This window comes from Lynx canadensis, chromosome E2 (assembly GCF_007474595.2).
Source record: "Lynx canadensis isolate LIC74 chromosome E2, mLynCan4.pri.v2, whole genome shotgun sequence".
Lineage (NCBI taxonomy): Eukaryota > Metazoa > Chordata > Mammalia > Carnivora > Felidae > Lynx > Lynx canadensis.
In genome coordinates, this window is record NC_044317.1 from 2,282,185 (window position 1) to 2,309,781 (window position 27,597).

General features: G+C 54.7%; 1 protein-coding gene across 3 annotated transcripts in view; it reads left to right on the plus strand.

Moving 5' to 3' along the window:
* FBXO31 (F-box protein 31) overlaps positions 1 to 27,597 on the plus strand; it is a 45,081-nt gene that overhangs the window by 3,645 nt on the left and 13,839 nt on the right. Inside the window, exons 1-6 of one of the 3 annotated variants that reach the window (XM_030298166.1) lie at positions 8,617 to 8,634; positions 8,820 to 8,891; positions 11,994 to 12,080; positions 18,665 to 18,741; positions 23,874 to 24,041; positions 24,705 to 24,779. In XM_030298166.1, the coding sequence (XP_030154026.1) occupies positions 12,026 to 12,080; positions 18,665 to 18,741; positions 23,874 to 24,041; positions 24,705 to 24,779 (375 nt within the window). In that variant the 5' untranslated portion in view covers positions 8,617 to 8,634; positions 8,820 to 8,891; positions 11,994 to 12,025. Of the gene's footprint in view, positions 1 to 8,616; positions 8,635 to 8,819; positions 8,892 to 11,993; positions 12,081 to 18,664; positions 18,742 to 23,873; positions 24,042 to 24,704; positions 24,780 to 27,597 lie in introns of those variants that run through there. The other 2 variants (XM_030298164.1, XM_030298165.1) reach the window with 2 other exon arrangements.

A 27,597-nucleotide genomic window follows, 5' to 3' on the forward strand; every position in this document is an offset into this window, starting at 1 on the left:
AGAGAGAGCGTGTGAGCTGGTGAGGGGCAAAGAGTAAGAGAGAGAGAGAGGAGAGAATCCCAAACAGGCTCTGCACGGTCAGTGCAGAGCCCCTCTGGGGCTCAGTCTCACGACTGTAAGATCATGACCTGAGCCAAGATCAGAAGTTGGGTGCGTAACTAACTGAGCCACCCAGGCACCCCTGAACAATGCATTTTTACTTATTTTAATTTGCATGTGCCTGATAACTAGTAAGGATGCACATTTAAAAAAATAATTATTGGCAGTTTGGATTTCTCTTGTTTGCCTATCCTTTTTGCCCATTTTCTCCCCTATTATTTTTCTTAACTATTTTGTGGGTTTAATTTATTTCACCTGGATCGATTTCTGTTTACTATATTGTAAAACATTTTCATGTAGTCTATAGTCATTTGCAATTTAACTTCATTTATAATGACTTTTGTGAAAGTTACATGTTAATCAAATTCGTGAATTTTGGGTTTAAGTAATGCTTTTCATCTCAAGGTTATGAAGATGGTTGGCAGCTGGGTCTTTGATTTCAGTAGTTCATTCTGGTAGCTTGAATTGCAAGCTCATTTATGTCAAACATTGGACTGTTGGCAATCCTATATGGTATACCTAGACGTGTCATAGCGTTAGTCTAATTGTGATTGAAATACATATACACGTATAAGAATAGTCATGTATGAGACAGGCCTGATTTCCCTTCTCTTAATTCCCCAAGTTCTTCTTTCCTGAACTAGACATTTGGTTAAGGTGCGTGTTCATAAGGCCAAAGTGCCAGGTCTATTTAGGTAAAAACCAAAGTACTCCCAGCCTTGGTGATCAGGAGGCTGGATCTCAGGCTGGCTGAGAAGGTGAGTTGTCCTTGCCCCTCAGGTTCGTGAATGGAACCTCCAGGTCTGGTCCAGCCCTGATGGGAGTTTAATGGTGCCTCCGTTTTTTAGTGTCTTGGGTGGGTGAGACTAATTAGTGAATTTGCATGTTTACATGTTTGCTTTCTATCTTTTGATTGGATTTTCCAGAACAGAAAGCAACCCACAAAAATGGGAGTGGGAAAGAGGATACCATACACCTGTGTTTTCTTGCTTTATAGGATTTAGGGCCATGATTGACTTTCAGGGTGCAGACAATGTCTGCATGTTTAAAATGATAGGATGATTTTGCAAGGGGGGAGGGTCGGGGGGTAGCCCTGGGAACTGAAAACGAGGTAGCTCTCTATAATGTTTGGTGAGACGTTCACAATTTCCAGTGTCCTAGCAATAAATCAGTTATTTGTATAGAACTTTGGCTTTTCTAGTCTGCTGCTTATTGGAGCCGTTGGATCAAATATTTTCTAGTGGTATTTCTCTGGGCAGGTGAAAGAAGGTTGGTAGGGAGAAGCCAAGTCTGAGCTCCTAATTTTGGGGTTCGCACATAACAACTGGCTGGCTTACGGGAATGGGATCAAACCAAGCCCGGCCTCCAGGGCGGGTGCAGGCCAGGGCCAGGGTAAACACTTTTTGATGCATCATCACTCCTTAGGCTGCAGGCCTCCTGCAGTAACTTACGTGTGGGGCTATAAATAAGTCATCACTTCTCGGAGTTCTGAGGGCGAAGCCAAGTGCGTTATTTTGCCTTTGACCCTGACGAGGCTTTTCTTGGTTAATACTTCACCATTTAGTTGGTGAGTTTAGAGGTCCACATTCACACCCTAGTTCTTAATCAGAATAATCAAATAATAACAAAGGAAAAATTTAGAATGCGTGTGTTTTTCCCCTCCCACACTGAGCTGTAAATCTTCAGACATAAGGATTTCATATCATTCAGCTCAGTACCTGCTGGTGTCAGGTTTTGAATTTAAGGTATGTATATTATATATATGTGTATAATAAGATATATAATATATATACTTAAGATATATATATTACATACGTATGTATAATTTGCCCATTTCTTCCCTTGATGGTAAGTTTTTTTGACACATAGAATGATATTTGGGTAATATTTTGATCTGTGGTAAGTCTAAAGTGGGTTTAGATTCCGTCATGATTAGAAATAATCTGTTTCCAATAACGTATGATCTTTTTGACAGAAATGGGAAATTAAAAACCAATATTTAATTCTGGTTTTGCAATCAGAAGAAAATGCTATTTCTGTCCTATCTGATATGCTGATGCAAAATATGAGCAACGAGGCTTTTGTTAAATATGGTTAAAATTGGAAGGTCATCTGAGGAAGAGGTGAAATGGGCAAGCTGTACGTTATAAGGCTGGCTTCAGGGATATTTTATGATTACTTGTAAAGCAGATCCTAGCCCACTGGTTTTGGTGGTGGGATGGGCAGGTCAGTGAACTGTTCCTGTAATAGAAACGCACGTGTCTTAACCGCGAGAAGGGGAGGCCAGCCCCGCTCCGGTACATGCGGCAGGATTTCAAAATTTGAGGGGAAAACCTTTATCTTTTTTTCCTGCTTTACCAGTTGAAAGGACTATAGTCCTCTGTGTTTTTGCAAGTTGAATCTCATATGGTGCTTTACAGAGAAACCTTTGCCTTCTGGTTAGCAAAGCAGAAAAGGGTATAGGACAGTGGTGCATCATAGGGGAACATTTTTTAGACTTCGTCTTTTTGACCTTAAAAAAGTAAGCTAGAAAGTGAACCTGGTACCCAGAAAGCATCGAATAAAGATGTCCCCCGACCATATTTAATTGGATAGACACTGGTACCTTGCCAAAAAGGATCGATTGGTTGTTAGAAGTCCAGGCACTGCCATTTTTACTGTTGCCCTGTGTTTATAAAATGAGTGTGTAACACGTGTGAGGCTCTGACTTTGTCTTTCTGGCTGGAAAGGGCTTGCAAACACAAGGGTGTCTTTGGGACTTTGCAGAGGAACAAGCGTCCTCTGCAAAGAAGGCCCTTTCCCCAAGGCTGGCGGGGTTTGGAACTCATGAGTCAGCGTCCTCTGCCAGCGACACCATCACTGTCCGCCCGGTGGCGATGGAGAGGCTCGGGAACCTGAGCTGGCCAGGCCTGCGTGTGGAGTATTAGTGGAGGAGCAGGGACGTGTCAGAAACACTAGACAAGGTCCGGGGAGGGGTGGCAGTGACTGCCCCGTCAGGCTCACGGGCTTCTCTCCTGGTCTCATCCGTGGGCGGTGGGGCAGGGAGTGTGGGTGTCTGAGGGTGACAGATGGGCCTTCCCAGGAGTGGGTGTCACTTGGCCAGCAGGGGGGTGCCTGTCGTGGGAGGCGGACTGGGGTCAGAGTCCTTAGCCCGTTGGCACTGAGATTGCTTATCTTTACATGGACTGAACTGGTTGAGAACAAGTCACATGAGTCATAGGCGGTGTCAGCCGTCCTGGGGAAGTGTTTGTTTAAGTGTCCCGAATACTCCAGGTGTTTAATAAGAGACACCTGTGGGCTGTGTCCATGTTTTGGGTTTTACAGTCTTTTCATCCTAAGATGAGCTGGCTGCAGAGTTTTTCCAGATCTGCTACATTATTAGAGAGAGAGAGAGAGAGAGAGAGAGAGAGAGAGAGAGAGAAAGGCATTTCATGCAGTTACAGTAATAGCTAAGCAAAGCGGGGCACTGGAGAACACATGGGTTTCAGGCCAGTGGTCTGTCGTTGGAGAGGTGGTCCTGGATACTGGCACAGAGCAGCGGTGCTGGGAAACCCGGGGACTGGGTGCCCAACTCCCCTGTCCTGCCTGGGGGAGATCCCCCTCCCACCAGCCCCAGCCCCCAACTTTGTTTTTAGCCTCAAGTCAAACTTGGAGCCATACTTTATTAAGGAGGGTGTTTCACTCCTAATTTAGTGCACACAAAAATCAGTCTTACCAATCAAGCCATCTTAGAGTTTTATTTAGAGAACCCTGCAGCGTGCGGCAGGTAGGAAGGAAATCAGCAGCCTCTGGTCCACCTTCCGGCCCTTCTCCCTGCTTGTCCAGTGACGTGTCTGGTCACACGGTCCTTTCCTCCTGCCTCTGCCTCACCTGGTGGTGCAGTGGCCTCCCTGGAGCCCCGCCTGCATTTCCAGGCACATCTCTGCTGGCGCCCCCACGGGTTAATGGTCCTCTGTGGAGGCTCTGTCCTTGCTGCTTTTCCACCTAGAATCTTCCATGCCTTTTTGTTTGTTTGTTTGTTTTTGGTGCTGCCTGTGGCCTCCCATCACTGCTGCCGTCCAACTCCCTCCAGGGCTGGGGGACAACTTCCCTTTCCAGATTTGTCTTGTGTGCCCATCGGCTCGCTGCGGTAGCGTCTGAGTGCGGTGCTGTCACAGCGTGAACGGGGAGGAGGAGGAGGCTGGGTCCCTCCGTGGCCGCCTCTGGCACTGATGTGGCACACGGAAGAATGGCGCTCCCGTTCTTGGTCCCCTTCTGCTCTGATGTGTGTGCTTATCTGTCATGGCTGGCACAGGGACTGTGTCTGTTAATCTCCACCTTCCCTTCCAGGGAACGGGCCTCTCAAGAAGCAGAAGTGTGTCTGCTGGTTTCTGCAGGGGTGAGGGAGAGGGAGAACGCTTCTAGCCCATTCTCTCCCACCCATAGAGACTGACCAGAGTGCCGTGTGGATGGGGAGTTTTTGGGAAACCCCATCATACAGCCCAGAGCTCGTTGGAGAGGGAATGCGTGGTGAGCACTTGGCAGCCCCTGGCAGTTAGGTCACAAGAGGCTGCCGCTTGTGTTGGCTTGACTTGGGCCAAATCACTGGGCTGTTTTTTCTCTCGGGCAGAACATTTTTCAAATAGCTTTTTGGTAAAAAAAATTTTTCATGTTTATTTTATTTTTGAGAGAGAGAGAGAGAGAGTGTGGGAAGGGCAGAGAGAGGGGGAGACACAGAATCCGAAGCAGGCTCCAGGCTCCGAGCTGTCAGCACAGAGTCTGACGCGGGGCTCGAACCCACGAACTGTGAGATGACGGCCTGAGCCGAAGTCGGACGCTCAACCGATAGAGCCCCCCAGGCGCTGTGGAAATTTTCCCGTTGGAATATTTGAAGTGGCAGTTTACTTTTTTTACTGTGGTGAACGTACACATGCAACAAAAACTTCCACTTGGGCTGTTTGTAAATGTACAGGTCTGTGGCACTGAGCACTTTCACATCGTTGTGCAGCCATCGCCCCTGCCCGTCTCCAGGACTTTCCCTTCTTGCTCAGCTGTGCCTCTGTCCCCATCACTAGCTCCCCATTTCCTCCCCCAGCCCCTGCAGCCAGCGTTCTTCTGTCTGTCTCTCTGAATCAAATGCCCCAGGGAATCCTGCACTATTTGTTTTCTGGGGACCAGCTTGTTTCACTGAGCATAAGGTCCCCAAGGTTTATCCATGTTACAGCAGGTGACAGAGTTTACTTCCTTTCTAAGGCTGAATAATATCCCGTTGTGTGGATGGCCCACTTACCTGCCTTCTGGATATTGTGAGTAGTGCTGCTGGGAGCGTGGGTGCAGGGGCCCCTCCTTCAGCTCTTTTGGGGATGTATCCCAGATGGAGAATGAGAGCAGGTCATATGGTAATTCTGTGTGCCCGTACTTTTCCACGTTTTATAAATTTCCTCAAGCCCAGCTCACCCGTTTTTCTCCCCCTCCCAACCTCTTTTTTTTTTTTTAATTTAATTTTTATTTTTTATTTTGTGGCCATCATTGGAGTAGACACTCTCAAAAAAAGAGTCTCTTAAGCTATTTTATATAATAGATAAACAAGGAAACCTTTTTTGTAAAAAAGTTTTTTGTTTAAGTCATCTCTATACCTAACGTGGGGCTTGAACTCACGACCCCGAGATCAAGAGTTGCATGCTTCACCAACTGAGCCGGCCGGATGCCCCAGCAAGGAGACTTGAATCGCCAGCCTTCCACCCCAAATCCAGTACTTGAAAAGCAGCCGGAGGCATCCTGGTTTGGCGTGCTAGCTTTCAGTCATCTGGGACAGGGTCTGTGCCAAAGGATAGAGGTCACACTTGGTAGTTTTTCTAGAAGCAAGGGTACATGGTGCTGGCCAGTCTGCAGGCCCTAAAGGTATTATTTTATTTTATTTTATTTTATTTTAAATTTATTTTTGAGAGACAGAGCACAAGTGGGGGAGGGGCAGAGACAGAAAGAGGCACAGAATCAGCCGCAGACTCCAGGCTCTGAGCTGTCAGCACAGGGCCCGACGCGGGGCTCGAACCCACTCGAACCGTGAGATCACGACCTGAGCCAAAGTCGGATGCCCAACCGACTGAGCCACCAGGCGCCCCCCTAAAGCTATTTTAAGGGCAGTTTCCCCTCATGACTTTTGGAAGGTTTCTGGAACAATCAGAGGATGTGGCGTTGTTCTTATTCCCTATTCAAGAGAAAGATTTTCCATCGGGTGGAAAATAATCAAACATTTCTCCGAGGCACGGTTAGGTCAGAATGGCATTATTCTGCCTTGGTGGATTTGTTAGGGCCTTTAGGGAACATTAAGAAAACCCCGCTAAGGATTGCTGTGTTTATTAGCACTGCACCCTAATTTTGCTTTTCTTCTGATTGCTGGTGGGGTTTTTGTGGACACTTACTGCTTGTGCAGCTTCATAGCCCGTGCGATGCCAGCCAGCAGTGCTGTGCCCTCACGCAGCGCACAGAAAGCTGGTGATGTGGCCGTTGTGGCTGCAGTCCTTGGAGCCATCTGGGAGGTTGGTTCCTGTCGCGACGGAGTGTGGGTTGGACTCTGACGCAAAAGCCATGTCAAGTCACTAGCCTTCGGCGACCTGGGCCCAGGGAGCAGCATCAGTGCCTCACGGAGTCCTGGCCGTTGACTTCCCGCTCTCACATCTGTGCCCTGTATCTGACCCTTGGCACCGAGGGTGCCAGTGCGCGTATTATAGAAGCGTGCGGTTCACGGAGGACCACCGCCACCCCCGCCCCCTGCAGTCACACCACTTGGCCAAGGAGGCGGTAAGAGACTCCTCATTGTCCGTCACCGCACGCACTGGTGGCCTGCTGAAGCCGGGAAGGAGCTGTCCTTTCAAAACCACACAGCAAACAAACTGAAGCAGCAATCTTGTGCGGTGGCAACTTTGAAGTGCATGGTTTGCACAAGAGAAAGCCAGTGTGTCTGGAGAGCCAGACGCAGTAGTGACCGCTGACCGGTGGCTCTCGGGAGGAGCCGCTTGGCTGCGATGGGCATCACAGAGCGGCCAGGAAGTGGTGAAGGCCGCGTACGTGGAGCAGAGCCCTTCTCAGTGACTGTGGGGTAGACTGGTTGCTTCAGTTTGTTCTGCCGCCCGGGTGGCCTGTGCGGGTGTGGACGAGCTGTGCTGTCTCAGGTTCCATGCAGGTGTGGCTGAGTCCCTGCCCCAGGCTCACGGAGGGCTCCCAGGCCCTCAGCCTGCGTCAGCCTCCAGATGCAGGCCTCCAGTCCTCGCTCTCCAGCCAGCAGGGTACCCTGCATGCTTTGTGCTTTTTTTGCTTGATAACGAGCAAGTCTGTGATTTTTGTCTTAGTCTTCAACATCGCGTCTGTTCGTCAGCAGAGGAGGTAGGAAGAAGCAGGGTCCCGGGCAGGCCTGAGCCGCCAGCCCCCAGGTAGCTTCTCCGTGCTGCGTGCATCTCGAGCTTTACTTTGGGTACTGTTGAAGCGCTACCAGCTCATAGAGGCATTTGGGCCAGTATCATCCATTCTGTTGAAAAGACCAGACCGGACCTCTGGAGGATCGGGGCCGGGGGTGGGGGGCAGCACGTTGCCACTGCCGGTCCCACCGTGTCGATCCACGTTCCAGACGGCCTGCTGAGACGCCAGCCTTGCCCAGCCTTGACTTGCCTTCCTGTGCCGGGGGCACAGTCCCAGAGGCGGCCGTGCCGTGAAGCCCCAGCTGGGCGCTTGCACCGAGTGTGAGCACGGGGAGAGTCCTGTGGTGATGCGTGAGGGCCTGGGCGGGGGGGCCGTGCTTGCCACCCTGAGGCGCCCCATCCGGGCTGCAGTTCCAGGTCCCGCGGCGCGAGCTCTGCTCCGCTGTGGCAGCCTAGGCCTCTCTGCGTGTGTTTCCTCCGCACTGATGTGGACGGGGTAGTAGCAGCAGCAGTCTCGGGCCTGCCGGCAGGGTCGGCCACACTGACGCCTGGCCCGAGCAACGGTTGGTACCGGGCAGGTGTGGTTATTGTTAGCTTGGCCAGTGGGCAGGTCTGGATCCGTGGTGATTGGCTCGGGACCGTGCTTTCCTTTCAAAGCCCTGCTGGGACGCGGTCACCTGAGGTTTCAGCTGGGAAGTGCTGGGGCGTGACTTGGAAAAGCCGGGCTGTGGTGGGGCGGGGCAGGGAAAGGGAGAAGGAAGCAGGAGGGTTCCAAGGATCCCTGTCGCTGGCTGGGGTCTAGGTGGCCTGGTGCCAAAGGGACATGCGTGTGCAGCTCTTCCTTCCAGGATCTCGCCCAGGACTCTGATCACAGGCCTGTGGCTTTGTTTAATAGAACCAGCAGTGTGGCGAGCCACAGCAGGGGTTCAGGGGGCCTTGGTGGAACCCTGACACCAAGGACCATCTCATTTCCTGGGAACGTGTTGTTTCCTGACCACTGAGCTTGTGCCGCACCCCGTCACGAGCTGGGCGTTGTCCGATTTTGGCTTTGTGCCGTGAGGCTTCTGGAGCTCATCGGAGTGGACAGTGCGGGTTGTCCTTTCGTCAGGTGTGGTCTGAACCCAGGATAAAGGCTTCACTGGTGAGTGCGGGCGCTGTGTGCAGAAGTCCCACAAAACCTCCCCAGCAGGGGACAGACACACACTTGGAAGGCGGGGCCAAGGTTTCAGCGCACCTCCCCATACTCCGTCCCCCGCCCTCCATCAATCTGTTTCTGTCGTTTCATGATTTCTTGACCATGATCTCCACAAATATTTCTTGTTGCAGAGTATGGCGTTTGCGAGAACCTGCGGAAGCTGGACATCACGGGCGTGTCTTGTAGAGACGTCTATGCCAAGCGTAAGTTAACCTGTTGCCACCCACTGTCACCTTAGTTCCAGAGCCAGACGCAGAGTGAGCACCCATGATAGGAACACGAAGAATTTGACCCACAGCCCACGGGGCCCTTCTCAGACACCTCCTCAGGGTTGTAGCTGGCGTGGTAGCGCTAAAACCAAGGGGCTCTTTTTTCTGTTTCTGGGCGTCTCACCCTTACTTGTCAGCCCGTCAAGGAGAATGGTGTCTTTTATTAGGTGTCAAGGGCCGTTAGCTCTGAGAAACGTGGCTGCCCTGGAAACTCTGGGTGTTTCCAGAAGTGTCCCTTCCTCTGGATCCTGGGCCCGCAGCCTGAGGGAACAGGTGGACAGCAGCTCCATGGTGAGGTGTGGCCGCTCCCGCAGGCTCCCTCGGCCGGTGGGGCTGGGCTGCCTTGGAGCGCACCGTCCTCCAGCCCCACCCAGGCTCCCCCTTCTCGGGCTCCTTCTGCCTTGCAGTCTCCTGTCGCCATGATGAACCCCCCGGGCCCCCCCATTTCTTGTTCTCTGCTCCCTTGCTTTCCAGAGTCATCAGTGACACTCCCCATCTGTGTGTTCACAGTCCCCCCAGCCCCAATACCTTTCCTCGGGCCTCTTGGTGTGCGAAGGCCTGTGTTCACACCGTCACGGCCCGGGAGCCGCGGGTCAGCGCCGACCCGCAGAGGGCAGCCCGCAGGTCCACTGCCCGGCCGCCGCCTGGAGCTGGGGATCGGAGAGCGCAGGGACGATGGTGACCCAGTTCTCTTTGGCCTAAAGTTGACTTGTTCACTGCTGTGAAAAGGACCTTAAGTTTTCATCTCTAACCATCTTGGTAGATTTGGGTTTTCCTTCTTTTGAAATGTTCTCCATTGAAAGCACGGCAGGTGCTCTCCTCCCTTAATGCCTTGCCTGCCAGCTGGGGCCGCACTCTGTGCGGGGACACCTCCGACTCTGGTCAGAGAAGGAGGCCGGTCGCGGAGAGCCGCCGAAGCCCTGGCAGCCCCTCCAGGCTCCGGGCCGCGCAGGCTCCCGCCTCTTTCCCTGTCCTTCCTGTTAGCAGGTCTGTCACTCGGGGTCTCTCTCTGGGATGCCCCTCCTCACGGGGAGTGTGGGGTCGCCACGTAGGACGGGCTCTGAGGGAGACCCTGGTGGGGCTCTGTCCCTGCAGGCTGATTTCGTCGTCCGGCGGGTGCCTCGCCCATCAGAGGCTCTGTCCCCACACGTGGCGCGTGTTCTGATGCGGGCTTGCTCACACCGGCGAGCCCTCCTGTCGGAGGCTGGGGTTCTTCACGGACCTTCCTCTGAGGAGCCAGCGTGCTCACGACACACGCAGCTTGTGGGGGCTCAGCGGTGCCCTCCCACCTGCCGCGCACCTCTGGGGGCCTCTGCCCTGCCGCGCCCAGCACCCCGCTTCCCCCCCCCCCCCCCCCCCCCCCCCCCCCGCCGCCTTCCTCAGGGCCTTGGGCTTCCCCTTCGCCCTCTGCTGCTGCACCCAGGTCGGCAGCTGCCCCTGCTCCCCGTCTTTGCCCCTAGACCCCGTGCAAGGCCGGCTGCTTGGGACCCGCCAGCTCCCCTTTCCCTGGGCTTCTCCTTGTGCGCTCAGACTCTGCTTTCTGCTCATGCCTCTGCTCCACGTTCTGCCATCTCTCCAGGGGACGTGGGTCTGGGGGACCCAAGTGGTCAAGCATCCTGAATGCTGGATTCCTTCCTGTCCTCTCCTCTCAGCGGCCAGGACAGTGCTGCTTTGCATCCTGCAAAGCCCAGACTCCAGAGGCAGAAAGCCACTTCTGCCCCCCTCCCTGCCCCCGCTGTGTTCGGTGGGTGTGCACGTGGCCCTGGCTTCACTCTGGTTCCTCCGTGGTTTCCCAGAGCTCGTGTCTTAAATCTAGCCAGAGCGTGGATGTCAGATTGTCGTTGAAGCAGGGGCACATGCCCCACAATGGTCTCCATGTGCGTGCACAGAGGACAGAGATGTCCTGGCTTTTCTGGACCATCAGCTGGTTGCTAGGAGTGTCCACTACGTCAAGTTTTTATCATCTGACTGCTCGAGTTTGTTAGGTCGTTTGACAGTGTCATCTGAAAGCAGCTTGAAGGGAGAAGTTTGCCTTCAAGTAAGCACTCAAACTTGTCCTCGGGAGTGTAGGCATTCAAAATAGCATCTGGAGGAAGGCAGGTTCCTCTGCCCACCGGGGGTGGCTGCAGATGTGGGAATTAAGGCCTCCTTAGAGCTCGACTCGGCCCTGCTGTCCTGTGGAGCACAGGTGGGCAGTGACTGAGCAGTGGGTGGTACGGCTGGGGTAAGCCAGGGTTGGGCGACTGAGAGGGGACAGGGTAAGGGGAACATGCTCCTGTGCACGTCTGGAGTGCTGGGGGTGTGGACAGGCACACGCGGACATCTGGAGATTTCTTTTCACTGCCGAGTCTTGACCCGTAAATGGTTGCAAAATCCGGGGAATGATTCATAGTCCCTTATTCAGGGTCCCGAAGTGTTGAATCTGCTCCTGTCAAAGCCAGCTTCGGTCTTCATATACATGGTGCGGGAACTGTCGTTGTGAACTTGCTCTGAGAGCCTTACCCAGGAGGGAATCGCTTAGCTTCTGGAATGGGTGCTGGAAGAAAATGGATGCTGGTTCCTGGTGTAGATGGTAGAGTCTGCAGCCGTGATTCAGAAGGGAGGAGGTCTGAGTTAGGAGGCTGGCAGACATTGCCCTTAGTCAGAAACAAAACACACGCGGCAAAGGTCAAGGGAAACACCAGGTGTGCACCAGGCAAGGGAGAGATCTGACTTGAGCACAGGGGTTCCCTAAACGGTCTCCCCAAGGTCCCCCAGCCCCGGCCCTGGCTCTCCCACCTCCGTGCTCCCTTGATCTGTGGTGGTCGAGAGAGGAGGGTCCCGAGCTTGCCCACCATCTGGAGTTTCTGGTGTGACTCCTTTGGTTGAAGGAAGATAGGTCACCCCTGGCAGATGCTGGCCTCCTGAGGTTCTGGGGGCCGAGCGTGTAACAGGAAATGTCCGTGGCCATTGCGGGAGAGGGTGTTGTCATGAAAAGTGTTCATACCCTCGTGGGAGCAGAACCATCTTTACCCTTTCCCTGCTGTGTCTGTTCAGGTATAAACCCTCGCGTCAAGTCGGGACGTTTCATGAAAATTCTTCCCGATTACGAGCACATGGAGTACAGAGATGTTTACACCTGCCGTACGTACCTCCTGCTGCCTCTGGCTTTTGCGGGCAAGCACGGCCGAAAAGCTGCATGGAGAGGGACCTCTAACTCTGGGCACGAGGACTGCTTGGGTCTTAACAGCGAGCTGCCCTCCTTGGCTTTTGCTGTTTTCTTGCTGTTCTCCGTGGCTTGACCACAGCCGAGGCCACACCTGAGCCGTGGCCCGTGTCAGCTGCACACACGGGCTGGGATTCTGCAGCAGCTTTGGGGTTTTTGGGTTGTAGCAGCAAGATCACTCTGTTGATGCACGTTTTCATATTTTTTATTTATTGAGGCTGAAGAGAGAGGACAGGGTAGAAGCCTTGAAACACTTCTGTTCCAAAATTAAATGTAAATGGTTTGCTCCGAGACTTCATTAGTCACGTTGTAATAGCTTGCGTGAATTAAAAAGAAATCCTACGACGTACCCATGCTGGACAGAAGTGTGTAGAAACAGTTGGTTAATTAGAATCTGATTCCTCTCTTGATTAGCATCACTCGAGTCTGGAAATTTCCATAAGCCCTGTTCCAGGTGATTAATGCCACCTCAGCTCTTCGTAAGGTTGAGCTGAGATGCAGGGTGAGTGTCTGTTGTCGAGAAGACATTAAACGTACCTGCTCGCGCTAAAAGGTGTCTTCACGTTCCTAGAAGCACAGGGCACCGCTCCGTCCTGTTACGCCCACCCTTCTGAGCCTCCGCGTGTCTGTGTCTCGTGCCTGGATCAGGCCCCCTCTGGAATCTCGTGTCTAACAGACCCTATGGGAGCAGAGGGAGCAGTGTTGCTTCTGGGACTGCGCCTCATCCCGTCAGACTGGACACGTAGCTGACACGTGCCCGCTGGTCCTGTGGCGCTTAGGGACCATCCTGGGTCTAGTTAGTGTGCCTCAGGGTACGTGTGAGCTCGTGCTCAGCTCCTGTGACAAGGGGGCTTGTCAGGAGTGCCTGTGAGCAGGCACGAGGAGCCGGGTGGGCCACCTGGGGGGTCCAGTGGGTCAAGTCTGAAGTCCGAAGGCGTGAATTGTGTTCTCTGAACCCTCTTGCCCTCTTGGAAGGTTCCTCTAGAACAGTGTGCTGTGGAGTGACCCACCCTCCCGCTTAGTGGTCAGTGAGCAAAGGTAGAACGTTGAGCTGTGCTGACAGGAACCGCCTGTGCGCAGGACCATAGAGCTTCATCACGTCCTATGTCTGTCACGGATCCTTCCGGAATCACAGTCCATCTGGGGCTTATACCGTAGGGCTAGGATGGAATTCTGACCCACTGTGGGCAGTACCTAGAGTGTGTCCTTTTGTCCCCCGTGGTGGGCAGGAGTGTTCTCTGACTGTCGGGATGTGTCACAGTCCATCTAGGCTTTTCACCCACAAGCTGTGCTCTCCCCTCCCTCCTCCCCCCCCCCCCCCCCCCCAAGCTCGTAGCTGACAGCTTTGTAACAGGCCTGTTCTAATCAGACACCACCCACTGCTGTCCTCTCTAAGGTTTGGGTATTGTTTAAAAATACAGTGGGCATTATAGAAACCTTGGACGACCCAGAAAATACAACGACAACAACCACTTGTGAGTATTGGTTGCGTTTTTCTGGGGACATACTTACACTGCGAGCACTCTTGTCTCCACGGTCTGTTAGAACATCAGGAAAGAAGTTCACGTGCGTGAAGAAAGGAAACCAGTTTCAACCCGAATTTGAGGCCTGTATGCCCAGGCCGTCGGTATTCCAGGGCTCCTGGTGCGTTCTTGTAGAGGGCAACTCAGGATGCAACATTTTTGACGTTGGCCAGATCCTCTGGAAATGTCTGCGTGGCGACTGGCTTGTGAGGACCTTGGGACCCGGCACTGTTTCTTTCTCTCTCACCAGTTTGCCCTGTTCCTGGAGCTCTTGGCACCCGGTGTTCCCTGGTCCCTTGAAGTCCTCTGGGCCAGGTTCTGCCGGGCCGGAAACGGTCAGCAGCCTCCGCGTAAGACGCTGTCCTGGGGAGGCGCACGTCAGCCCACCTCATGGTGCTGGGCGTCGAGGGCCTCTGTGGCCCCCACGAGCGGCTTGGGCCGTGTCGGTTGTGCTTGTTTGTCTGTCAGGCCGCATGTTATTGTCATCGCCTGAGACTCTTGGTGGTCTGTGTCCGTGAGGCGTTGGCGGCATCGTGGGGGACGCATCGTTAACGACGTAGCTGACGCGTGTCCCTATGTGTGAATTGATGGTGACCAGTGACCAGAGGACTCAGGGTTGTGAGGCGTCCGTCTGGAGTCCCAGCGATGCTCCACGGCTCTGGTAGGTACAGGGGCTCTGGCGGAGTGTCACGCACTCCTCCGGGACGAGGTGCACGAGTCGCTTTTAACCCTCGACGTAGATGACACGGTGTTTGGCCGCACAGGTGCACCTGATGGGAAGGTTCCTCCAGAGTCCCCTCTGCCTGGTGGAGCCAAGAACACGTGGGGTTCCCGAGGAGGGGGAGACCCTGGCAGTATAAAGACGGAAGGCGCTCCTAGAAAGGGCAGGGAGGCCCCGGTGGGAAGTGGGTCTGAGGGAGGGAGGCAGCCTGCCCGTCGCCCGGCCGGATTCTGAGAGCCTCGTCTCGTTCTGCATGCTGAGTGCGTATCCTGCAGCTTCGCTCGGTTCCTTTATTCTGACGCGTTTTTGACGCAGCCTTTGGGGATTTCTATATGCTCTGCCGTGTCATCTGCAGACAGTGACGGTTCTTCTTCTTTTCCAATTTGGACGCCTGTTCTTTCTTTTTCTTGCCCGACGGCTGCAGCCGGGACTTCCAGGACTGTGTCGAATACGGGCGGCGGGAGTGAGCGTCCCTGCCTTGTTCCTGATCTCAGAGGAAAAGCTCTCAGCTTTTCCCCACTGAAGATGATGCAGCTGGGGTGTTCTTGTATGTGGCCTCTATCATGTCGAGCTGTGTTCACTTTATACCCATCTCGTTGAGAGGTTTTTGTTTTTTTTTAATCATCGGTACATGTTGAATTTTAACAGATGCTCTTTCTGCGTTTATTGAGATGACATATGATTTCATTTAGTTAATGTGATTGTTACCACAGTGATTTGTGGATGTTGAACCATCTCTGCATCCCTGAAATAATTCCCACTTGATTATGGTTAATGGTCCTTTTAATGTGTTGTTGAATGTGATTTGCTAGTATTTTGTTGAGGGTTTTTGCGTCTCGGTTCATCACGGATGTTGGCCTATAGTTTTCTCGTGGCCTCCTCGTCTAGATTTGGGATCAGGGTCATGCTGGCCTTGGTGGGGGGGAATGAGTTTGGACGTGTCCCCTCCTCTGATTTTGTTTTAATAACCAGAAGCTACCAGCAAGTGGCAGCGGTTACATCAGTTGCATTTATGCTCATCTTTTCACAAGTCTGAGTCTGAGGACCACCCACTGCCTGAAACCCCTGTTCTGCAGCAGCAGACGTGATGGTTCCAGAGCAGCTTTATGGCCTGGCTGGTGGAGGGCCATCGCGGCTGCACCCGGGACAGCCAGCTCCCAGCTCACGCTGTGCTGAGGAGAGCCGGATCTTTTGGGCCTCGTGTGCCAAGAGTTTCCTGCTGGGCCTGTTAAGTGGCCTTTCTGTTGGCGGATGAGAGTTAGCGGGCACGGACTAGCACGGGGCATTTTCCCGTTAGTGCTTAGCCGAGAGGTCCCTTCACCTCAGATTATCGCACTCATTTCCATTTCAGGGGGTGGGGTGTCTCAGAGCCGGGAATGTTTTTCTGAACACAGCCGCACTGACCTCGGGGACCAGCGGTTGGAACAGCCTCTGAGCTGCCTCCTTTGGCTGAATACCAGTGTTCTGACAGGCCCGAGTCCTGCCTCGTGGGGCTGGAGCAGCGGCGTTTCCTCCGTCATCCCGAAGAGCGTAGTTCTCTCGTGTCGAGGCTCTCTACCCACGGACTGAGGCTGTGGCCTGGTGCTCGTGACAGTAAAGCACCCGAAGCGTCTAGAACAGTCCGCTGGACTCTCGGGTCTCACGCCCGCTGCTGGGGCTACGCCAGACTCTGTAACCTGATCCCGCCCACCTCTCCTGACCAGTGGCCACCGGCTGTTTGGAAACGCTGGGGAGGGCTCCGTGAGCTGGGGGTCTTCCGGGTGAGAAGCCCCGAGGTCTGCTCAGTGCCCTGGGGCAGGACGTCTCGGCCCAGACCCTCCTTCTGCCCACACAGGGTCAGGGTGAGGGCCGCGTGGGAACGTGCGGGGAAGTGGGCGAGCCAGTGCCCGCTCCTTGTATGGCGGCCCCGGGCGTTAGTTAGAGGCTAGCTCCGAACGTGGCTCCCCTCCTGGGGGCACCCTGGGCTCATTGAGGCTTTCGGGTCACCTCTGCTAGACTCTGTTCTGGTGGCTCCACTTTTTTAAGCGCATAACATAAAACACAGACTTTACGTTGTGAAATGGCTTGCCTGCTTAGAAGTTAGCGTGCTCGCAGTTGGGCTGAGGGTGTTGGTCTTGTCTCTCTCCTGGACCATCTTGGGGGCCATCCCAGGCCCGTGAGCCAGTGTTGTGTCAGCAGAAGCCACAAGGAGAACAATGATTTTTCTCACACGTGCAGAGCTTATACGAGGGTTCTGCCACTCCAGGCAGACAGCTGGGAGGCAGTGTTTTAATTTCAGAGAGCTGTAGCTGTCATTTTTTATTATTTATTTTTTTTTTAGAGAGAGAGAGAGAGAGAGAGAGAGAGAGAGAGAGTGTGTGTGTGTGTGGAAGGGGCAGAGGGAGGGAGAGAGAGAACCTCAAACAGGCCCCGTGCTCAGTGTGGAGCCTGATGTAGAGCTCGATCTCACCACCCTGATCACGACCTGAGCCGAAACAAGAATCCGACACTCAACCGACCGAGCCCCCCAGGTGCCCCCAGAGCTGCGGCTTTTAAAGGAAAAGAGGGAGGTCTCCTTTCAAAGTTGCTAAGAGTCTTGTGTGGTCTTTGAGTGGTCCAGGAGCTGTGTGGTCATAGACTGATTTGGAAAGAACAGACTGTTGCTTGTAGTCAAGTTGGGGACTAGGGGAGGGGGATACGAGAGGAGAGGGTCATGCTGAATGGGCCCATTGACTTTATTCTCCCGTGTTTTATCATGAAAATTAAAAAGTCTACAAAAAGGGTCATAGAGCAAACACCCGCTTGCCATCACCTGATTCTACAACCGTCTGTGACGCTTTATTATCTCACAGCTTTCCATCCACCCATCTCTCCATCATCCTGCTCGATTGATGCATTTCAGAGTAAGTGGCAGATGCTGTCATATTTCACCCCTGAACCCTTGAGTATATACGTCAGTCTGCAGCTCATTTGTTTATGGTTCCTGGTCCTGCTGATTATTGCTTGTGTGTTAAACACAAAACCTACCCGGGTGTGACTGTAAATTAGCCAGACAAACTTTACTGTGCGTCTTGTAAACCGACTCAGAAGACTGCACACGGGATGAATGGCAGGTGTCTGGGAGACAGTAAAGGCTCATTTAGAAACCTGTGTTAACAGGCTGGAACCTCCGGTGACAGCGGGTAGCTGCCCGCCAGCTGTCTGCATACTTCAAAGGCCTGGGCTGCTTCTGGCCTCACTTTCCTCCTCCCTGCACTCCAGACACAGTGGAGACCTGAGAGCTGCCAGCCCGTCTCCAGGTCCCGCTGGCTCTGCTGGCTGGGTCTTGCTTCCCGCAGAATGATGTGATCGTGCCGTCCAGCCCATCCCTGCCTCCCGCTGTGCATCAGCCTGGGTTCTCCAGACAAACAGAGCCATTCCTTTATGTGAGGAAATTTGTTGTAAGGAATCGGGTCCCACAGTGAATGTAGGTTGAGAAGTCCCAAGGTCTGCCATCAGTGAGTCACCTAGGAGGCATGGTGGCCCTGGGACCACCTCCCAGAGGAGCTGAGGGTGTAGTTGAAGTCTGAAATCTGGCAGGCTCGAGACCTTGGAGGAGCCCATGTTTCCTTTCATGTCCCAAGTTAGAAAGACCGATGTCCCAGTTCACGGGGTCAGGCAGGTGTCCCCTCCTTGGGGAAAAGCCTTTCTTTCCAGGCTGTCCACTGATTGGATGAGGCCCACCCAGTTGGGGACGGCGGTTGGTTTTACTCAGTGTGAGGATTTAAATGCTAACCTTGTCTGGAAACACCCTCTCAGATGCACCTGCTGTAAATGTGTTGTCGTGGGTCACACGTGGGCACCTGTTGCCCAGTTGACTCTGGCGTGCAGTTGACTCTGGTGGGAATTTTAGCCTAACTGCTTTATGGACACGTCTCGCATACAGATGCCAGTGTCCCCTCCGCCGTGTCCCCAGGAGGGAGGTGTCCCAGTCTTTGACTCCCCCGCTGATGGGAGGCTCCCCACTTTACAGGGGCGCTCCCTCTGTGTCTTTCAAGGCAGCAGTCACCGGCACTGATCACTTAGAGGCTAGGTTTCAGAATGGTCCAGTTGTCTGTTTTGTTAAGGGTTCGAAAGACATTTCATTCTTAGAATTCTCCAGAAACCTTTGCAAAGATCTGCTTGGGTCCACATTTGCGCACGAGGCTCTGTTAGTTACCAGCATCAGGCGCTTCCTCCCGGGTGACTGTGAAGCACAGCCTGGCCGGCTCTGGCGTGACAGCTCTCTCTCTTCCCGCAGTGCTCCACCGCTACAGACACATCCTGGGGCTGTGGCAGCCAGACATCGGGCCCTACGGAGGACTGCTGAACGTGGTGGTGAGTCCGAGCCCGCGGCACTGGGCCCTGGTGCGGGTGGGACTGAGGCCCTAGTGGTCTTCTCCCCCAGGCGCCGCCCGGTGGTCACAGGGAGCCCCCTTAGGTGACTTGCGATTTTGTAAATGACCAAAGGTTCTCACTGCGACCTTGGACTTCGTGGTGAGGAGCCACAGGGTGTCCTCCCTCCCTCATCCTGGTCCCCGCCTGCGGACATCTCGGCCATTGTGTTCACGCCAGCAGGACACGCTAGTTTTGGGTTGTGCACTCACTTCTTGTCCTAAATCAGGGGCCCCTTGGAGCCGTAAACAGTCACCCTCTGACCCTGGCGGCCCCGTCTCTGTGCCCCGAGGCGTGCCCCAGCTGTGACTCGTCATGCGGACTTTTTATCGTTCCACTAATGCTCGCGAGTGCCTGTCCCATGAATAAGACGCAGTTCATTGGCCAGGACGGCGGGCTGGGGTGCAGTGTCCTGGTGAGTCACCTGGGAGGCACGGTGGCCCTGGGACCAGGCGGGCCTGGTGCTGACCGGAAGCCTCAGCGGAGTCGGAAAGTGGGGTTCACCCACCATAGTAACACTGGGGTCAGGCCAGGGTCCTTGATGGATGGGAAAACCAGCGGTGGGCACTTTGGGGGAAACTGTATTTCCACAATCTGCGAGCCTCTCCCCACAAATCCTGTATTACTCGCCGTCTTAGCTTCCGGGGGCCAAATTACCAAACTACCACCAGTGGATTCTGTCACTCATCTGGAAGCCTGACGTCCTCAGTATTAACCAGGCTGAGACCAGGGTGTCGTGGGGTCGCCGCTCTCCCTCTGAAGGCTCTGGGGGAGGGTCCTCCCTGCCTCTTCCCAGCTGCGAGGCCCAGGTGTCCCTTGACTGTGGCTGCACCCCTGCAGCCTCTGCCCCTGACCCCACACGGCCTCTCCCCTCTGTGTGTCTCAGACCTAGTCTGCCTCCCTCTCTCGGGAATGGAGTGATTGCATTGAGGGCCCGGGTGAGCCCCAGCCATCTCTTCTTAAGATCTTCAACTTCACGTTTGTAAAATCCTCGTTTTGCAGTGTAGGGTGGTGACATTCATGGATTCCGAGGACTTCTTTGGGAGCTACTGTTTAGCGGTCATGATTACAAGGAGGAAGAGGCCTTTACGGGGGGGAGATGTGGCCAACAGCACCCATCGCGGTGATCCCCGTTAGCTAACTGGCAGTGGGACTCTGACCTCAGGCCCCTCCTGGTTTCACTCGATGGACTTAGCTTCCCTTCTGTGGATCCTTGCCAAAAATACACAACCTGAATGTGATCGTGGGCACCCCTTCACACAGACCCTCCTGGGGGCCAGGCCCCAGAAGAACTGCCTTCTGCCTGCTGAGTGCCCGGCTCACCGTAGGCAGGAAGGGATGATGAGCTGAGGCCTGTGCTCCTGGGGACAAAGGGGACCAGGGCCGGCAGAAGAGGACCAAAGGGGACAGCTTGCCCAGTGGGGGTGTGTGCAGGTGCTTGGTTGTGCCAGTAGCCTGATCCTGTCTCCTGAGAGCTTCTCCCCGCCAGACCATAGTGTTTCTTGTTTCAGCCGCCTAGACTTCCTGATTCTGTCTGTCCGCCTTCTTTCCGTCTCCTGCAGGCCGGTTCTTTTCCCTGTGGAGGCAGACTCTGTCGCTCAATACTGAGGAGCTGGTGATTCTCTTCCCTCAAACGTGGTCAGGCAGCTCAGGCGGTCGGGGGGTCTCGTGGAGGCGTGCTTTAGCTCTGTGTCGAAGTCCCGGTGCTGGGGCACCCCTGTCCGTACCCCGGGGGTTCCTGGAGGCCCCCATCTCTGCTGCTTGCAGCTGGGACGTCTCGAGACCTGGCCGACCCGGGGGGTGTCCAGCGTGTGCCCAGCCTGTCCCGGGCTCGGTGTTCAGCCGGAGTGCGGGCCCCTCGGCAGATCCCGGGGGTCTTTCTCCACACAGCTCCCTCCTTTCTGGGACTCTGACCCCCGTGCTCCAGCACGCCAGCCACCTCGAAGTCCAGTCTCTGTTTTCTCTGTTTGCCTGGGCCCCTCTCTGCTCTGGGGTCTGGCAGGTGCCTCTGGCAGGAATCCAGAGCGTGGCCAGGGGTTACAGCCCCTCGCTGCGTGTTGGCCGTGGTCGCATTTGTGTTCACAGCAGCCCCCGTTACTCCACCGTGGCCAGGATGCAAGTCTGGCTTTGTTTCTTGTGCTTCTGGTGAGGTTTTTCCCTCTTCCTTGTCTTGTAGAGTACATGAGGAGGCAAAGTTACTTTAAAGTCTGTGACCTCCAGTTCACTTTACAGACTTTTTCCTCTGGATTTTTAGGCATGGCCTGGCGTTGCCCGCACCCGTGGCCTTGGCTGCTGCTCTCCCCAGGAGGGTCCCTGGCCTCTGGCCTGGGTTCATAGCCAGCAGAACACTTGGCTCTGACCAGGTTGTCACCTGAGAGAGCCTAGGCACCTCCTCTCCAGGGCCTGTATTCCCAGCAGGGCACAGATACCGCTGAAGCCTCTCCTGGCTGGTTGGCCTCTCAGCAGCCACTTTCTGCTTGACTTCTCCATCTCCCGGCCTCACGGGTTAGGATCCGGAAGGTGCCTCAAGGGCAGAGCTCTGCACACTTTGGGATCCTGCCCTAGAGCCGTGGCTTCCGAGGCAGCCTTGGGGGCTCCACCACCCCACCACCCTCTGCCAGGAGTAGTCAGGGGCCTGGGACCCAGGGGTGGGAGGCCCTGCCCCCTTTGGCTCACCTGTCCCTTCTTTTCAGGCCCTGGGTCCTTGTCTTGGGGCCCCTGGTGTCTTCAGGCAGCATTCGAACTGCTGTGTGTGCAGACTTCCCAGCTGGTGTCTGCAGGAGGGGCTGTTTGTTGTAAGCACCCTGGTCCTAAGCAGGAGGAAAGTCTTTTTATTTTTTAAAAAAAAAATGTTTATTTACTTATTTATTAAAAAAAATTTTTTTTAGTGTTTATTTATTTGTGACAGAGACAGCCAGACAGACAGAGTGTGAGTGGGGGAGGGGCAGAGAAAGAGGGAGACACAGAATCTGAAGCAGGCCTCAGGCTCTGAGCTATCATCACAGAGTCCGACGCAGGGCTCGAACTCGTGAACCGTGAAATCATGATCTGAGCTGAAGTCAGACACTTAATTTAACTAGGGCCACCCAGGCGCCTCTAAATGTTTATTTATTTTTGAGAGAGAGGGAGAGACAGAACATGAATGGGGAAAGGCCAGAGGGAGAGGGAGACACAGAACCCGAAGCAGGCTCCAGGCTCCCAGCTGTCAGCACAGAGCCCGACGCGGGGCTCGAACTCACAAACCGTGAGATCATGACCTGAGCCGAAGTTGGACGCTCAGCCGACTGAGCCACCCAGGCGCCCCAGGAGGAAAGTCTTGTAGCTTCATTTTTACGTGCTGCTCCGTCGCTTGCCTGTCCTGTTTTGAATAGTAGCTGCTCAGTTCTAGTGCTTTACAGGCATCTGTATCGTGGGGTGCGGCGCTTTGCTGGGTCTCCAGCGTGGAGACCCCCTCCCTCCTCGGGCTCGCCATGTGCTCTTAGCAGAAGCCCCAGGGCTGGGGGTGTGCACGTGCCTGACCCCCGTGTCACTGCCGCTGGTGCTCCAGTGTGAATGGAGTCTGGTGCCCTTTGGGGAGTGCCCGTGTTCTGATCTTGCTTCCCCCTCTGCTTGCACACGCTCTTGGTGAGTCCACGGGCCTGGCCACAAGCGCGTGGTAGTAACAGACGGCACATTGGGGCCCTGCGTAGCCTCGGCGTGGGCTCTTCAGAGCCTGGCTCAGCTGAGTCACCTGGGGGCCCCAAGAGCTCTGTCACTCTGTGGTTTGCTCACCAGGTGGGGGTTGGACAGGGATAAATATTGCTTCATATTCTTTACGATGCAGTGGAAACATCCATTAAGAAACATGCTTTATGTTTATGTTCAACATCACTGGGGAAAGCCTTGCATTTAGAACGTTCCTTCCAGGACAAGCCAGTCTGCTCCCCAGCGTGGGCAGACTGCTTTCCTTTCTTTAGGCGGGGAGGGTGATAATTGTTTTTCTTCCTGGCAGTGAGTAATAGAGTAAAAAAGAAATTGCAGCTTCTGAAAGGAGGGGGTAATTAGGGGAGAATGGAGCCATGACAAAAGAGTGTTGGCTTGCCCTTGTCAGACCGGTTTGCCACAGGAATGATGGGAGCGCACCCAAGCTCCTTGCCCGGGACACCCCTCCCCCGCCCCCAGTCCAGTCCCTGTCTGTCTGCCACCGCTTTGCACGCACCAAAGAGCCACGGCAGCGTGCACACCCACAGTTATCATGCATGTTGTACAGCCACGGCATCTGTCTTCTCAGTTTGTTTCTGATTTTCAGGCATTTTATTTGTTTACTTTTAGCTTTTTAAAGTTTATTTTGAGAAAGAGTGCGTGTGCGTGAACGGGGGAGGGGCAGAGAGAGGGAGAGAGAGAATTCCAAGCAGGTTCTGTGCTGTCAGTGCAGAGCCTGATGGGGAGCTCGAACCCATGAACCGTGAGATCGTGACCTGAGCTGAAACCAAGAGTCGGACGCTTAACCGACTGAGCCACCTGGGCGCCCCAAGATTTCATTCTTTTTTACGGCTGAGTAGTATTCCACTGTGTACCCACTACGTCTTTATCCATTCATCTGTTGACGGACAGTTAGGCTGTTTCCATATCTTGGCTACTGTAGATAATGGTGCAGGTATGTGTTTATTTTCAGCCTCGTTGAGGTGTAATTGACAAAGTTGTGGGCTACGTGAGGAATACATCTTGGTGATATTTGTGTTCTTTGTGCAAGGATTCCTGCCATCTAGTGACGAGTACGTCCTCCACTTCCCATTTCTATCCGTTCTTTTCTGAGTGAGAACACTTAAGTTCTACTCTTTTAGAAGATTTCAGTCACCATGTTTATGAAAAGTAACTACTTTTGAAACAACAAGCACTTGGTAGGTGGGCCATGCTTATCCTGATGCGCTGGGTCCTGGTGCGCTAGACTGTATGTTCCCTGGCCCCAAGATTCTGGGCGGGGCTGCGGTGGGGGGACGAGGGTGGTCCTCGAGGGCAATGTGGGGTGGAGACCTCCTGCCTCAGCCCCTCAGCCTAAATCTCACGTGGACTTGTGCCCTTCCTCCTCACCACAGGTGGACGGCTTGTTCATCATTGGCTGGATGTACCTGCCTCCCCATGACCCTCATGTGGACGACCCCATGCGATTCAAGCCCTTGTTCAGGGTCCACCTGATGGAGAGAAAGTCTGCCACGGTGGAGTGCATGTATGGCCACAGAGGGCCCCACAATGGCCACATCCAGGTGAGCGCCCGGGGCTCCCTTACATGCGGTAGCCGAGTGCAGGCAAGGGGCTGGGCTCCTCTGTCGCCCCCGGTCCCAGTGGCAGCAGGGGTGCAGTGTTGGCTGAGCTGGCCGTGGGGTTCCCACCTGCAGGCCCGTGTGCACACAGAGCAGTAGACAGGGGAGGAAGGGGAGGGCTCAGCCCCGCCCCTGGGGTGTGTTCCCGACGTGATGGTGCTGTGATGTAGCCCCTCAGAGACTCACTCGCTGGGACCTGCCAGGGATTCTGTGTTCGGTCGGAACCGTCCTTTTTGCCATGATTCCTCACCGCTCCCCAGGTTTCCTCTTTGAAAGAGTATCAACTTGGAATAAAACACTCTGCTCTCTGATAATGGTTTGGCGAACCGCCACCCCAGTGAGCCCGTGTGAAACAGCAGCCCCTTAGCTGTGCTGTGACGTGTCGCCTTGGAAAAGCCTCCCAGATGCACTGTCCTCTGAGGAGGAGGTGCGCGTCCAGGCAGCCCTGAGCTCCCTTCTTGGGACTGGCCACGATTCGGCGGCTCTTGGGCTTCCGTACGCGTGCGGGGGGTGTCCGTGCCGGAGAGGCTGATCGTGCTGCCCCGGCTGCCTGCCCGGCGTGCCGTGACTGACCCGTTCCCCTCTCCTTTGTCGTGAACCCTCAAGATTGTGAAGAAGGACGAGTTCTCCACCAAGTGCAACCAGACGGACCACCACAGGATGTCTGGCGGGAGGCAGGAGGTGAGCCTGAACCCCTCCGTTCGCGGTTTGACGTCGCCAGCGTGCCCCCTCTGAGAGGGTCGTCTCCCCTGCCCCGTCCGTCGGAAAGGGCACCGTGTGTGCGGGTGCACGGCCATGGGCTTTCGTTACCCGCCACCCCTGAGAACAGGCGGAGCGAAGAGAAGTAGTTTTCTCTGAGCGGCTCCCCTTTGCCCCTTTGGCGAGAGAGTCCAGGTGCTGTTGGAGATTCTTCTCGCGTGTGCGTGCGTGGGGAGACCAGACGGCTTTTCTGGAGCCTCTGTGTTCTCCCGGCAGACGGGCCTCGTGGCTGACATTTCCACGTCATGGCCACACAGAGGGGAGGCCTGTCTCCGAGCTTCACTCGTGAGTTTCTTTGGACTTCCTTTTATTTGCACAAGTAATTTCATATTGCCTTTGAGTTTCTGTGTTCTGAGGACCTAAGTCACACCGCCATTTCAAAACATCCTAAGGAAAACTTGAATTTTTAAAGTGTCGGATGCTCCCTGAACTGATGGTTATTGGTTGGGCCTGCATTTCTCGGTCAGGTTCTGAGTCCGGTCGCTTCCCTGTCAGCCAGAGAAGTGCAGGGAGATTGAACGTAAGCGCACACGTACGCGCGTCTTCGTGTAAAGTGTGCATGCACACGCTCACTGGAATCCCTTGAAGGCGGAGGAGGTCCCTGTTTCCTCAAATATGTGGCACGTGATGGAAATGCTCTATTCTTTCACAACAGTGTCAGCGACGATTGCACGTACGTCGCACGCACAACACTCAGGTGTTGCTGTAGTTCACGTTTCAGCAGAAGACGTCCGCGTGTTTCCCGAGAGTAGACACTCCTCAGTTGTCGAGACTGTAAAGGGACCGTGCTGTGTGTTTCTGGAAGGACATATGCTGGGATCGGGAAAAGTTCTTGGCCGCCGCCTTCTGTTGTGGGCTCGCCGATTGGGAAGTGGAATGGTATAACTTCGATTGTAAAAGCAGTGACACCAGTCCTTTGTGGATGGAAACTAGGAACGAGTGCGTGTGAGGCAGGAGCACGGCCTTGCTGGTCTCCTGGCCCTGGGGTCCTTTTGCGTTTCCCTTACCGCGACCTCAGCCGAGGCTGAGGTGAGGGGCATGAGCAAGGGCTCCCCGTGGCTCCTTCTCTGAACGTTAGGAAACATCCTTGCTTCTTTTTCTGCTTGATGTTTCTAATTGACTCGTAGCAGCTTATCGTCTGGGGAAATGAATCCTTCAAGGTGTGAGTTGCGAGTCATTTCTTATTCATTATTTTGTCTTTTGGTTTGATTTATAGTGTGTTTTTCTCCAGGAGTTTTTTTAATGTTTATGTGTTTTTAACTTTTATGTAGTCAGAGGCATCTCTCTTTCCCCTGCCCGGCCCATCCGAGAGGATGGGCAGACCGTCCCCCGTGCAGAGCAGAGGGCCGCGCCCTGTCCCCAGGCAGACCGTCCCTGGGCAGAGCGGCGGGACCTCAAGGTCCCCAGTGAGCCAGCCTGGAGTTGCTGTGGTGGGAGAGCTTGCCGTCTGGCCCTGTGGTCACTTTGTCCATCTTAGGTGCTCTGCTGTCTGCTGCTTGTCTCTGTCTCCCCTCAGCTGTGTGGGGATGGGGTTCTCCTGTGGATTTGTGTGTCAGCCGGTGATGTCTTCCCTTTCTCGTTCAGTCTTTTGGATCCAGAGGATGGCTCCAGGCTCCAGGGAGAGAGGACAGGCCGTGGGGGGGACGTCGCCATGTGTCCTGATAGCTCTGAGCACAGAGGCGAAGGGTTGAGCCCCGGACTCTGGCTGCCCTGTGCTCTAATGGCTGACGGTCATTTAAAAATCTGGGCCCTGGGGCGCTTGGGTAGCTCTGTCAGTTGAGTGTCGTCTTCGGCTCAGGTTATGATCTCACGGTTCGTGGGTTCGAGCCCCGCATCAGGCTCTGTGCTGACAGCTTGGAGCCTGGAGCCTGCTTCAGATTCTGTGTCTTCCTCTCTCTCTGCCCCTCCCCTGCTTGTGCTGTGTCTCTCTCTCTCTCCCTCTCTCTCTCTCTCTCTCCCTCTCTCAAAAATATTAAATAAACATATGAAAAATAAAATAAAATTCTGGGCCCAGAGGGCACTTCCCAGGGGATTGAGAGCTCCTGGCAGCCAAGAGGGCTAGCAGGGGACCATGGCAGCAAGTGCAGTCTTCCCCGGGGACGGGGGAGTCCTCACGCCCCCAGGGGCCGGCCTGGCACCCTGCTCTCCTTCGTTCTCTGTGGCACCACAAGAGCCCGTGAGGGATGCCGGGCGGCTGGGCTGTCTGAGAAGTGCTGACTCCAGGTGCCCCGTGGGTCTCTGGCTCATACACCGAGTCTTGCTCACCAGCCCTTCCGCTTCTCCCACCCAGCTCCGGGCCCGGGGTTTCTGCCCGCCGTGTGCACCTCTGAATGCCAAGTTCAGATGCGAGTCAGGCCGCGATGCCCTCAGCCTGCTCCTCATGGCATGCCCCGGGGGACCTGTGCGTGCTCCACAAACCGCAGCCCCTCTCCTGGGTTCTGTGAGCAGGGCAGGCTCCTGGGCCCACGCAGACTTGCCTCCTCTGGCCTCCGTCACTAGATGACAGCCAGGCCCAGCTGCCGTCTTCCCTGCCCACCCTCTGCCTGTCCAGCCCCCAGCCTGAGGTTTCTGGAGATCGGGGCTGCGAGGAGGAGCAGAGATGGGGAAGAGAGGAGGGAGGCAGGATGGGCAGGCCCCACCCCTGAGATGCTGTGGGTGTCCGTCATCCCTCCCGACCAGGCCTCGCTCCTGGCGCTCTGTCGTGTGGAGAGGTTCTCGCCCTACATTCCTGAACGGGACG